Genomic DNA, 12806 nt, shown 5'->3' on the forward strand with positions numbered 1-12806 from the left:
TATGGAAAATTTTGAATAACTGCCCCACAGCTGGAGCTTTTTATTCATAAAGCCTGGCAGGAGGACCAGGAATCTGTAGTTCTAACAAATAACTCGGGTGATTCTGATGCCTTGTTCTGTGAATCAACGTTTGTAAACACTGCTTGGTTCAGCCCCACCTCTACCCCCAGCTTCTGCCTGTCATTCCATTGTTTTTTACATTCTGCTTTGCAGTGGAGAGCCCCTTATTTTTCTTAGCTGCCACAATGGAATATTGATGGGCATACCCCAGGTAGTCAGCACTGAACCATGATATTCCAAAGGATTCTTGCTATATAGATATACAATATTCTTGTTGAAGAAGTGCTGAGATTACTTTGAACATTATTTCCAAAGGGAAATTTACCATTGAAAACACTTAATTTGTTCCAGTGCTTACTTTTAATATATTTTAGAATGTATCTGTTTCTAGTGCTTGTGGGTTTCTGTGATAATTGCCTGTGTGTCTGTGTGTGTCTGTGTGTGTGTGTTATTCCTACTTGCCTTACAAAGCCAAGGCCTTGTTTTAACTGTAAGTCAGATGTAAAGGTACTCAGTTAGTGAGACTTCAGCACACATAGTCCCCAAAGAGTTCAAATATAACATGTTTTTGGACTTTATCAGTGTACAGCTTCAAGAACACAGCACAAATAAGACTAGGAGAGGTTCGGAGAATGAAGGGAGGAAAAAATGAGGAAGAAGATTGAATATGAGAGTTTCAAAAAGAAATAGCCATCAAAAAGATTCAGCAATTAAATATAAAGCCTCAAATAAAAACTAATGTAACAATATTAGTGCTAACATCAGTTACTGTATAAATTTACTTGAAACTGTAGAAAAGTAAGAATTAACAAATGTATACATCAAAGGTGGAATCAAAGTTAATAAATAACTGCCTGAATAAATGCAAATTGTTTAAATTATAAATAGGTGAACAATTACTTATTTTCTAAAATCCTGTTAGGCTTTTTGTACCCCGTAAAAAATTTTCTCTGTTATGTATTTACTTTGAAGTGATCATATTGAAGTATCTTCCCTGGTTAATAGTCCTTTCTCAAGCTCAGACAAGCTATTTAGAGCTATTAATTTTCAGACTTTTCCCTCAGCTATGATAAATGGCAGATGACTCTTTCAGCTCTAAATTTCTCATCCCAAAAATCATAGTGTTTCTCTAGGCTGCTCGACCTGAAATTATGGTACCATAGAATTAAGGTTTTGGGGGTGTGTTTTTGTTTGCTTTAGTTTTTGTATATAGTACTTCAGCTCTATTTAGAATTGTCTCAAACTTTTGACATTCTGATGACTAGCTAATCAATATCTATTTTATAAAACGTTTCTACCACAGGTCTAAGATTTGTCTCTTATATGCCCCAATTGCTGTAGAAATGTGTTCAAACACTATTTCAAATACCATAGTTTGTGCAATGATGTTTCAGTCTATGTAATCCATATGTGGAATTATCTTTATTATGGTAAGTGCTTGTTGTGCTTGAAAATTCACTCTGCTAGCATTTTCTTAGATTGAAGAGAGAAGGACTAATGTTCTACTACCCACTGTATCCAGGTATGGATTATTTAATTTTTCACAAAAATCCCATCAGATAAAATATTGTTATCCCCATTCCACAAATCAGTAAGCCCAAATTTAAAGGTTTAGTTACCTAACCAATGTTACACAGAGTAGAAATGTTGGAATAGGTATTCCGATTTAGAGCTTGCTGGCTTTGAAGACCCCTGATTTCTAGTACTCTGTGATCTTTGACAACTTTGTTGTAGCCTCTCTTTTTTGTAGTTTTGGAGAATGTATTATAATTTCTGGCCAAAATTTAAAATGTGAGCCTTGGAATGTTGCATATGAATAAAATAGGAGGCTTCATTAGAAAGGAATCCTGTGGGCCTGGAGATTACAAAAACAGAATAAATGTAACAACAGTAATTTTAGTAATTTCTAGGGGCACAGAGGGTGTATAGCTAAAAGATAAAATTTCATGCTTGCAAAGGAGCTTACATGGTAGCCCTTATAGTTTGGTCTTAGGTACATTTCAGGTAAAAATCAAAGTACTCTATCTCACAAGGTGACAAGTCAAGAGTGACAAGCAAAAAACAAAACAGCTACACTGGGATTCCATCGAATAGTAGGCCTTTTAAGGTTTTAAAGTTATTGTAATGATTAATGTTCCAGATTGTTCTGTCCCTTCTGGGCCCATTTTTTTCCCCTATAAAAAACTTCCATCCAAGAGTAGTAATATATCTTTATTATCAAACGATAGTAGTAGATGTTTATTACCAAAAATAATATATGTTTGTGGCCTACCAAAAGATGTAGTACCTTGCATCCAAAGAGAAACCCTTGGCAATTGTTCTGTTTGTTCTTTGCGCCTCTAAATCCTTATTTTCATGCTTTCTGCAGTTCATATGAACTGCATGGTACTAAATTAGTTGAGCACTGGTGAATAACGAGTACAAAAGTGAAACGCTTACTGTTTTTCATGGCTGTCTCTCTGGTTTTCAGGGTAAATGTAGGTAGGTCACTCCATTAGTACCTTGGTTTTGTTATTAGTAAAATATTAGTAATCTTGTCTTCCTCTGTGAATTATTTGATGATGAATACATTGATTTGATATACTCTAAAATTGTTTAAATGACAAAGATTAAGTGACCGTATTTTCCTTTAGTACTTTCCTCCTTGCTTTGTGCACCATAATTTGAAAATTATTTGAATATTTTACGAGAGTATTATACCTAACAGTATTATGCCTATAGAAATGTGCAACAGGATGAGTTATGAATAGCAAAGAGCTTGGGTTTCCTAACTTTCACTTGTGGATCTTATGTTTTATCTTCTAGGACTGCACAAATCCACGGTACTTAGCTGCAGGTTCTTCCAATGCTGTCAAGCTCAGTAGGTTTTTTGATAAGGTAATGGCTTCAATTAAGTTATTTTTAAACTTAATTTATATATTATGAGAGTTTAAAATTTTTTTGTAGAATCCTGTGACCCTTTATTTTTTTTTGTCCAAAATTTCACAGCCTGACTAATACTTGTTTTGGTCTCTCTTATCTGTTGGTATAATTGCCCAAGGCCTGCTGACATATTTATTCCATCACCAGTGTTCTCTAAGTAAAGGGTAAAAGCTACTGGATTTAAATGGGGGTTTTAAAAAGATATCTAATTCCTCTCCTTAAAATAATTTCTATTCTCAAACCTGTAATCCCAGCACTTTGGGAGGCCGAGACGGGCGGATCACGAGGTCAGGAGATTGAGACCATCCTGGCTAACACGGTGAAACTCCGTCTCTACTAAAGAAATACAAAAAACTAGCCGGGCGAGGTGGCGGGCGCCTGTAGTCCCAGCTACTCTGGAGGCTGAGGCCGGAGAATGGCGTGAACCCGGGAGGCGGAGCTTGCAGTGAGCTGAGATCCGGCCACTGCACTCCAGCCTGGGCTACAGAGCGAGACTCCGTCTCAAAAAAAAAAATAATAATAATAATTTCTATTTACCCATTTTCTAGCTCTTTTTTTCACTTATTCACCCTCCCACCCACATAAAGGCACTGAACTGAGGAGATTCTGCTTAAAGCCCTGAGTTCTTTTTGCTCTCCCAGCTGTTAATATTCTCCACATAAATGTTACTGTTACCTTTTAAGGTAATGTCGTCGTCTAGATTTCCTAGTGTTTCCCTCTCAGAAATATTTGCATTCCAATTATTGACTCTCTGCTAACATCATTTTATTGTCCTCAACTGGAAGGAAAATGTAGAATGACTCAGCATACTGGTAAATTTGAGCACTGTTTGTCTTTCCTTCACAAGGCCATACAACTGCATTGCACATAGTATTGACCAAGTTTAAGTTGTTTGCCCAATGCTGACATTGCATAGTAAGGTAAAATAGGATCTTTCTGCCTGTATTATTGAAAAAGGTTAACTCCTGTGTTATATTTCTTTTTAAGTGACATCTCCTAAGAAAATCATCTTCCCCATAGCTCTTCTTTAGCAATCATTTTTTTCTTTTAACTGTTTAGGGATTTAATATTTGGCCGTTTTGTTCAGTATTAGATAAGCCCCAGGTTTAGTTAATTTGGGATTTAATATTCGGCCTTTTTGTCAGCATTAGATAAGCTCCAGTACCCTCCTCAATTAATATTAGGCCACTAGGAAAATTTTGCCTCACTGCAAAACTTCTTAACCGGTATGTGGCAAATAGGGTACAGATGTGCCTAGATACTGATTTCCCTCAATTCTCAGAGCAGCCAGAGCCCTCAGGGTGGGGGGTTGGGTGATTGGCAGCCTCTTCCATTTTCCCCAGTGTGCTGTGCAAATATCAGCATTTTCTACGTGTGCCATGACATGAAAAATGTTGTGCAGCACTGCAAGGAGCCAGATTTTCTCTCCACATTGCTTTCAAACTTAAAATGTAAGAATTTCCATTTGGTTTAGATCCGTGGCCGCATCAATACAAAATTTGTCCCCTATGAGCAACATCTTACAGATCTGCCCTGACCTGGGAAGATCCCACAGTATGTTGTTTAAATTTAAATTTTTATTAGTTCTAAAATTAAAAAATAAGATATACTAAATTACATCCTAGAGAAACTGGATTATTGACTGGTATAATCCAAGTTGTCAGGCAAGGCTTTATTTTTTAAAAAATCAGGAGTACACGCTGCAAGTCAGGGGTAAAGAATTATGACCAAAACCAAAAAGGTAACTTCTCTTTTTATTGCCTGAATCACAACAAAATGTATGTGGGTTAGGAGGTTGGCCAGACCTCCAGACTGAGGTGGTTGCCTGAAATCAAAGGAGCTGACAACCAAATTTCACCCAGTTTCTATACATCAGTTCTTCCAGAATTTAGCATAAAGATTTCTTCTCTTTCTAGGCACAGTGCCTCACGCCTGTAATCCCAACACTTTGGGAGGCCGAGGTGGGCGGATCACAAGGTCAGGAGATTGAGACCATCCTGGCTAGCACAGTGAAACCCCATCTCTACTGAAAACACAAAAAATTAGCTGGGCGTGGTGGTGGGCACCTGTAGTCCCAGCTACTCGGGAGGCTGAGGCAGGAGAATGGTGTGAACCCGGGAGGCGGAGCTTGCAGTGAGCCGAGTTCGTGCCACTGCCCTCCAGCAGCCTGGGTGACAGAGCAAGACTCCATCTCAAAAAAAAAAAAAAAAAAAAGATTTCTTCTCCAAAAGGAAGTCTAACTCCTTCTAATAGTAATTCCTCACACTCCAGAATAATCAGATTTTCCTGTCCTACCATAGACAGGAAAGGGAATCAGTCTCCTTCTTGGTTTTTGTGGGATTGTTTTAAGATGTACACTAATGATAAACCAACTTTTCTACCTCTGGGGTAAGTGAATGCAACTTTGCCCTGGTGTCTTGTGGCTAAAAATAATCCAGCTATAGTCTTTAAGACAGCAAGAATCTGAATGAATCGCTGTCGTACCAGAGAGAGCAAGCTGGCCTTGGCCTTAGAAGAACATGCTCTGTTCTAATTCAGAGGAACTCTTAGCTGCATAATTTCAGATTTGAATGTCTTAGAGTTCATCTCCAGCTGATCTGTATCATTATCCGATTAACTTTTCTTACCACAGCAGGTCTGTGTAAAGGAAATACAGATACTCCTCAACTTGCGATAGGGTTATATTTCAGTAAACCCCATGTAAATTGGAAATGTTGTTAGTCAAAAATACATTGATTACACCTAACTTACCAAGCATCAGAGCTTAGCCTAGCCTTCCTTAAACATGCTCAGAACACTTACGTTAGCCTACAGTTGGGCAGAATCATCTAACACAAGCCTATTTTATTAAAAAGTTGTGAATGACTCATGTAATTTATTGAATACTATACTGAAAGTGAAAAAAATGCCTATTGTATGGGCACTCAAAGTACAGTTTCTACTGAGTGCATGTTGCTTTCACACCACCATAAAGTCAAAAAATCGTAGTCAAGCCATCCTAAATCAGAGACATTTATAATACTTCCTCTGTAACCACTGCAGTTTCTGAAGTGTCAGAACAGAATTTATTTTTCTTGAAAATGTTTTTCATCATCTGAAAACATAGTGCTCTTTAGTGTTCACAGCAGTTTGGGGAAAAAAAATGAAAACATGGTGTTCTTAAACTCATTACATTTGAACATATATTTTGAGGGTTTCTTTTCAATAATGGTGATGGATTTGTGCAGGTACATCTACTGCTTGAACTTGTTTTTTCTACAACAGTCATTAGACTGCTTTTGATGTTGTGTCATCTGTCTATATTGAGGACATATAGAATTTTTCACCACTTACTATAGGGATGTGGTGGTTTGCTATGTTAAACAGTCCCCTCTTTAAGAAATAGACAAGACTATTGTAGCAGGCAAGTGCTTTTTTTATCTTATGGATTCTGGTTAGTACCTTTTGGGACTGACTGCTAGGAAACTTAGAGTCAGATTTGCTGCCATACTCTAAGAATTGCATGGGTTCTTATGTCATTCTGTCATTATTTAGTTTCTGTTATTTATTTATTTTTTGATCTATCATTAATGCGTTTTGGAATGAGGTAGGCTTTTATGGAAATACTCCCACAATTCTGATCTAATTAACACCAGATTTTTAGCTCACTCTACTACATGTCTACTGCTGCGGAAAAGATTCTTAGTTTGGATATATTCCTTTTAGTACCATTAGTGGTTGTTTCAGTTAGCCACTTTTTGCAGGTATGTGTGCTAAGCTTTTAAAATCTTTGTTTTTCACAGGTCATAGAGAAGAGATACTTTTTAAGAGAAGGTAATCAGGTTGGTATCTATCTTTTCTTGATAAAATAGATTCTTAAATTTAGATAGGTGATTTCCAAATTTAAGTTCAGAAGTAGTTTTAAAAAGTTGGGAAAAGCCCTTTGTAGGCACAAGCAACTGATTTCCTTCTATCCTGTTAAATACAAAAGGGGAAAATCAGAACAAAGGGAAAATAAGGATCTAGGAAACAAGAATAATCTAGAAATAAGATTGTATTATAAAATAGAAGAGGAAAATAATTTGCTTGGGACTCCAAGAGTATACATTCAGGGTCTGTCACAATACAAATAATTTATATAAAAGTCTAGTAGGTATTATGAGATTTACCTTCATTCTTTCTGATTTAGATGACACTATCACCAATTTGTTGGCAAATGTTTTCCATTTTGGTAAAATTTATTTTTATTATTTAATCTGTGGCTTTCTGAGTAAAACCTCAGAAAGCTGGTTTTTTTTTAAGGAACAACACACTGCCATACAGAAATGGAAAAGAAGGGAAAAATTACTATTAGTATTTGAACTTTTATTGCTTGAGACTTAATATAATTATCTTTCTTGCCTACAGATTCCAGGCTTTCCTGATCGGAAAAGATTTGGGGCAGGAACATTAAAGAGCCTTCATTATGACTGAGTTACACTCATCCTTTGGAAGAGTGAGCAAGCAGTGGCAGTTTTTCACAGCTTTCCTCTTGCTGTGTTCAGTTATTACCATCACAGCCTTTTAACGAAATCATCTTAAATGCTACCCTTCAGCCTCACCCTTTAATGGAAAAATGATAGGAAGTGACAACACGGGAGGTCCAAACTTTGTCCCTGTTCTCTGTGTTCCTTACCTTTCTGTCCCTGTGTATAGATTATGTAAAAGCCTTGTGGAAATATGAGATGTTGTCAAAATGATGCAGTAAATGAGCAATGACAGTGTACTGCAGAGAAAATTTACTCTTGCCTACAACGGGAGGGTTTTTACGGGTCTGTACTTTTTCCCCACACATTGCTGAAAGCTTAATTAAGTACTTCAAAAATGTATCTCTATTGTTTTACCTTCTTGAGGGAAAAGGCCTTGTTAACCAGCCCTGAGTTGTCCACCCCAAACAATCTTTGTCATTTTCAAAGATGCAAGATCGTGTTATTTGTCTCCACCCTCGTCACACACAGGAATGCCTAAATAATATCTACCCTTGGCTCCCTCTTCTCTCCTTTGCAAATGGCTCAGTGACTGGAAGAGGTGGACTGATAGCCAGAGTTAAATATAAATACAAATTAATAATACATAGAGAACAGCAATACCAGAAAAAAAGAATTCTGGTAAAATGATGTGAAAAAATTGGCAACTCCCTCACTCTTAAGGTTGTTGCTGTATGCAGTCTAGGCTTTCTGTTTGGAAATAGGTAGGGCAAAATCTAATACCTGCGCAAGGGCAATGAGAGAGATGTACAGCCTCCTCTCCATTTTTTTTTTTAAGGAAAAGTCAACTCCTGAAATGTCCCTTAGCTATAGTCAGAAAACTAAGAATATTATTCTTGTGTCAACAATGTATTTATGGAGAGAAGTAAAAATAAGTTCCACAGCAACACATTTACATGAATTATGAACTAGGATTCTTGGATTTCATAATGACTCCAAAGCTTTTTGGGGGTGGGGTGTGTGTGTATGTGTGTGTGTGTGTGTGTGTCCATAATTGTTCATCATTTTTTTAATCTATCTTTTTGCTTGCTTAATCTTCTCTGCCCCAGTTCTTCCTTAGTATGTGAATTTGATTTCTAAAAACAATTTATTCAACACTTTATCACTCATATTCTCTCTCTGGCTCTGCTGCAGGTCTGCACTCCTGATTTTGCTCCATACTTTTAAATAATAATAATAAATATACAGTTTTCATTTCTCATTTAAAACCTAGGTAGAAAACACCAAATTCACTTTCTATTCCATTTTAATTAGGTTTCAGAAGTACCTTGGAAATCAAGGTATGCTGCAAGAGAATATTAAAATAAGAATGTTAGAGAGTCCTTTTAGAAAGGCAGTCTTGGGAATTTGGAAAAGGATTTTTTTTTTAATTATACTTTAAGTTCTAGGGTACATGTGCATAACGTGCAGGTTTGTTACATATGTATACTTGTGCCATGTTGGTGTGCGCACCCATCAACTCGTCAGCACCCATCAACTCGTCATTTACATCAGGTATAACTCCCAATGCAATCCCTTCCCCCTGCCCCCTCCCCGTGATAGGCCCCGGTATGTGATGTTCCCCTTCCCGAGTCCAAGTGATCTCATTGTTCAGTTCCCACCTATGAGTGAGAACATGTGGTGTTTGGTTTTCTGTTCTTGTGATAGTTTGCTGAGAATGATGGTTTCCAGCTGCATCCATGTCCCTACAAAGGACACAAACTCATCCTTTTTTATGGCTTTTTTAAAGCAGCTTTCATCAGCTAGACTGTTCTCCAGCCTTTCTTTACTTCCTCTTTGAAAGGACATAGCCCTGGTTTCTTTTTGACACAAAGGAAAGCTATGCAAATCATGATCTATATGTAGAATTGGTCACAAATGTGTTGTGGGATAGGCTATAGAGTTGGGAAGTGGAAACGAAATGCTACACAGAGACCTAACCCAACTAAAGCTCTTTGTATTTCTCCTTTAAGAAATAAATCAAATGCCTTCCTTCCCTATGCTTTCTTCCTCTTTCTTTTAATTTAAAAAAAAAATTCACCCTGATTTTTTTATTTTCTATCTTATTTAAAAAATAAAAATAGGCCAGGTGCGGTGGCTCACCCCTGTAATCCCAACACTTTGGGAGGCCAAGGTGGGTGGATCACTTGAGATCAGGAGTTTGAGACCAGCCTGGCCAACATGGCAAAACACTGTCTCTACTAAAAATACAAAAATTAGCCAGGCCTGGTGGCACACACCTGTAATCCCAGCTACTCGGGAGGCTGAGGCAGGAGAATCACTTGAAGCCGGGAGGTGGAGGTTGCAGTGAGTCAAGATCATGCCACTGCACTCCAGTCTGGGTGACACAGTGAGACTCCATCTTAAATAAATAAGTAAATAAATAAACCATTGCTGATGACTCCAGGGTCAATCTGGAAAAATTAACAGTATTCCTTAACTCTATTTCTTTCTGCAGCCAAGCTTGATTCCTTGAATTAAGGTTTTCCAAGAAAAAAATAGTTTTTAATAATCTAAGGTAAATTTGTTTCAATTATTAGCAGCAGCAGCATAATAAGGCTTTTGCACAAATGAATGTTACTAGCTAGAGTTCTTCAAAAAAGCATGAAGCATAATTTTTGCTAGGACTTCTTGAGAACTATTGGTAAAAAAATGCTTTTAGATAATAAACAAGTATAAATGTCAAAATATTTTTTAAAAAGTGGGTGGGTGCTGGCTCACACCTATAATCCCAGCACTCTAGGAGACCGAGGCAGAAGGATCACTTGAGCCTAGGAGTTTGAGGCTGCAGTGATTCATGACTGCACCACTGCTTTCCAGCAGCGATAGAGTGGGACTCCATCTCTTTACATATGTATATCTTACTCTCTTGATGGGACAAGTTGGTAGCAATAAAGATTTTTTTTTTTTTCCTGTTGTGATTTCAGTGTCTAACCAATGAAGGTGACCAGATGTGAAGGCGTATCTATGACTACTCCTCTGTCCCTTGGGTGGATAAGACTTAGTTGGAATCCAACTAAAGATTTGGGCTGGTCTCTCCATCTTAATGTTGATGGGATTCAGGACACACAACCCCAAAATATTGTACCCTGATATTTGAGAAAACTGCAGAAGCAAGGTTTCTCATACCTTCCTCTTACCCCTTCTCCCCTGAAGCAGGCCATAAAACCTAAGTGACTGTCCCCTGAAGTAGATCATAAAACCTTCATTCCATAGGTACCCTATATCCTCACAGATACAGAAACACCAAGAAGAATCTGGACAAATAGGACTTGCTAAGTTCTCCAGTTTATTACCATTAGATTATGTCCTTTTGTCCTCTGATTATACTTCTGCATGAGACTGTACATAAAAATACGCAAGTTTTTCTGTTTCTTTTGTGTCTTCATTTCTGAAGATTCCTGTCATGTAAAACTTACGGTAAATAAATTTATGTGCTTTTCTCAATAATCTGTCTTTTGTTATAGGTGCCTCATTTGTGAACCTAGTGATGTGTGAAGAAAGAAAGCTCTTCTTCCCTACAGTGCTCTAAGAAAAGCTATTTCCAAAAGAATTGATCCATATTAGTTTTAGCTCGGGTTCTTAGAATTCCTCAAACTTAAGGCATTCATGATATAATCCAGGTGCCCTGACACTGTTGTTTTTCTGTTCATTCTGAAAATGGACTTCATGGAACTGATGTGCAGGGACATCAGACTGAGGCGAAGAGCACCTAATTGCTCCCGTAATCAGAGTTTCTGAGTCCTCATTTCGATAGTGTACAAGAAGAATTTGGGCATTTTTGCCATCAACCACAGGGTGGTTTCTCTCTCTCTCTCTCTCTCTCTCTCTCTCTCTCTCATTCTAATTGCCAATGTTTAAAAATTGGAGCTTCATCTTATCTTGAAAAATCAGCTAGCCTACTTTATTCATTTACACTTCCTCGTCTGTTGGCATTTGAGTTGTGATAATGCCTAATTTACAAGATTGTTCTTGTGGAATTCGATATGGAAAAATCTAACAAAAGCAGGCACTCAGTATATGTCTTCCCCTTTCTGAACACTACTAGTCATGAAGCTGCTACCTGCCAATGACCAAGGAGAGCGGCCAAGATGAAGAGCAAGGGAGTCATAGAGGAGGTGGCTGGAAAGTAATCCCTTGGTCTGTTTTAGAAGTATAAAGGCATTAGGAAACAAAACTCTTAAAGAATGTATAAGAAAACTAAATGTACTTTAAGAAATTAAAAGGAGCAGTAGGAAACATCTCAGTTTGCTCTAAGTGAAATGTTTCAGGCTCTCAATGATTCAACCAAGAACCTGAGCCCATTCCTGGGAAGCACCTGCAGAAAACTGATTCTGGTCCCGGTCCCTGTCTTCAGGTGGCTGTGTGTAAACATCTTACCCCAGTGTAAACATCTGCAGCTGGTAAACGTCTGGGGGTGTTCTCACTGCTCTCCAGGAGACTCAGCACTGCCCTGTTCCTTCCTAACCTGAGTCAGGACTGAGCAGAGAATCCTCCACCACAAACAGCAGGCACTATCTGCCACAGTTCCTTTCCCTGATAGCTTCAAATTCTCTGCCTTTTGAAATAAGCTTATTTTTAACTGGAACAAATAATTGGTCAATCTGTACCTCAGGTGAAGAGGAGTGAAGCCTCTGCAAACACTTAGGAACAAACTGTAAAAACCAAAAGCATTTGTGTAACCTGTTCAATAAGCTTGTTGGACTTTGTCCCTATGTATGAGTTAGGCAATTCTTTCAGCTAGTTTGAGTGACACGCTGACCAGTGAAGCGCAGTGAAGCAGTGGGAACCAGAATATCCAAAGAGTGGTTTGAAGGAGAAAGAAGCATTGTGGCTTTATATCCTCTGGGCCTGGGTTTCCTGAAGTCATCATACATAGAAGACAGAAAAAATGGCTGAGTTAAAGGTAAGAAACCAGCTGGCAAGTTTACTGTGCCTTCTTCAGCCAAAATTTATGGAAGCTTCTGAGAACTCCAGGGTATCAGAGTTGGAAAAGACTGGGAGAGGCCCTGGTTCAAACCCCTGTGTTCAGAGGCTTCACTGTGGTGTCTGGGCATGGCTGGGGCTGAAGAACAAGGGAAGGGTAACAAAGGAAAGAAATGAAGCTCTTATTGGTCATCCCTTGCCTTTGTTCGTTTCAATTATTGTCTTGGAAATCTGTAGACATCCTAAGAGCTCCCCTCCACTACGGACACACACGTTTCTCACCATGTCTCTTTCCCACCCCCTGCTCTGACACCTTCCCATTGCTACAGCTTCATGGACCACTTCCGGTGACCAATTAGATATGCTTAATCTATTTAGTTAATTGAGGCTCTGAATCAGCCATCAGCCCTTGGC

General features: G+C 38.2%; 2 protein-coding genes across 3 annotated transcripts in view; both read left to right on the plus strand.

The window, feature by feature from the left end:
- Window positions 1–9466, plus strand: part of LOC105470314 (RAB, member of RAS oncogene family like 3) — a 39671-nt gene extending 30205 nt beyond the window's left edge. For both annotated transcript variants that reach the window (XM_011722174.2, XM_011722175.2), the window contains 3 exons: window positions 2866–2937; window positions 6765–6803; window positions 7369–9466. In XM_011722174.2, the coding sequence (XP_011720476.1) occupies window positions 2866–2937; window positions 6765–6803; window positions 7369–7434 (177 nt within the window). In that variant the 3' untranslated portion in view covers window positions 7435–9466. The remainder of the gene's footprint in view (window positions 1–2865; window positions 2938–6764; window positions 6804–7368) is intronic.
- A 130-nt stretch (window positions 9467–9596) lies between these two features.
- Window positions 9597–12806, plus strand: part of LOC105470316 (homogentisate 1,2-dioxygenase) — a 56890-nt gene continuing 53680 nt past the window's right edge. Inside the window, exon 1 of the mRNA XM_011722176.3 lies at window positions 9597–12372. Within this exon, the coding sequence (XP_011720478.1) occupies window positions 12358–12372 (15 nt within the window). The 5' untranslated portion in view covers window positions 9597–12357. The remainder of the gene's footprint in view (window positions 12373–12806) is intronic.

Source organism: Macaca nemestrina, chromosome 2 (genome assembly GCF_043159975.1).
Source record: "Macaca nemestrina isolate mMacNem1 chromosome 2, mMacNem.hap1, whole genome shotgun sequence".
In the NCBI taxonomy this organism is placed as follows: domain Eukaryota; kingdom Metazoa; phylum Chordata; class Mammalia; order Primates; family Cercopithecidae; genus Macaca; species Macaca nemestrina.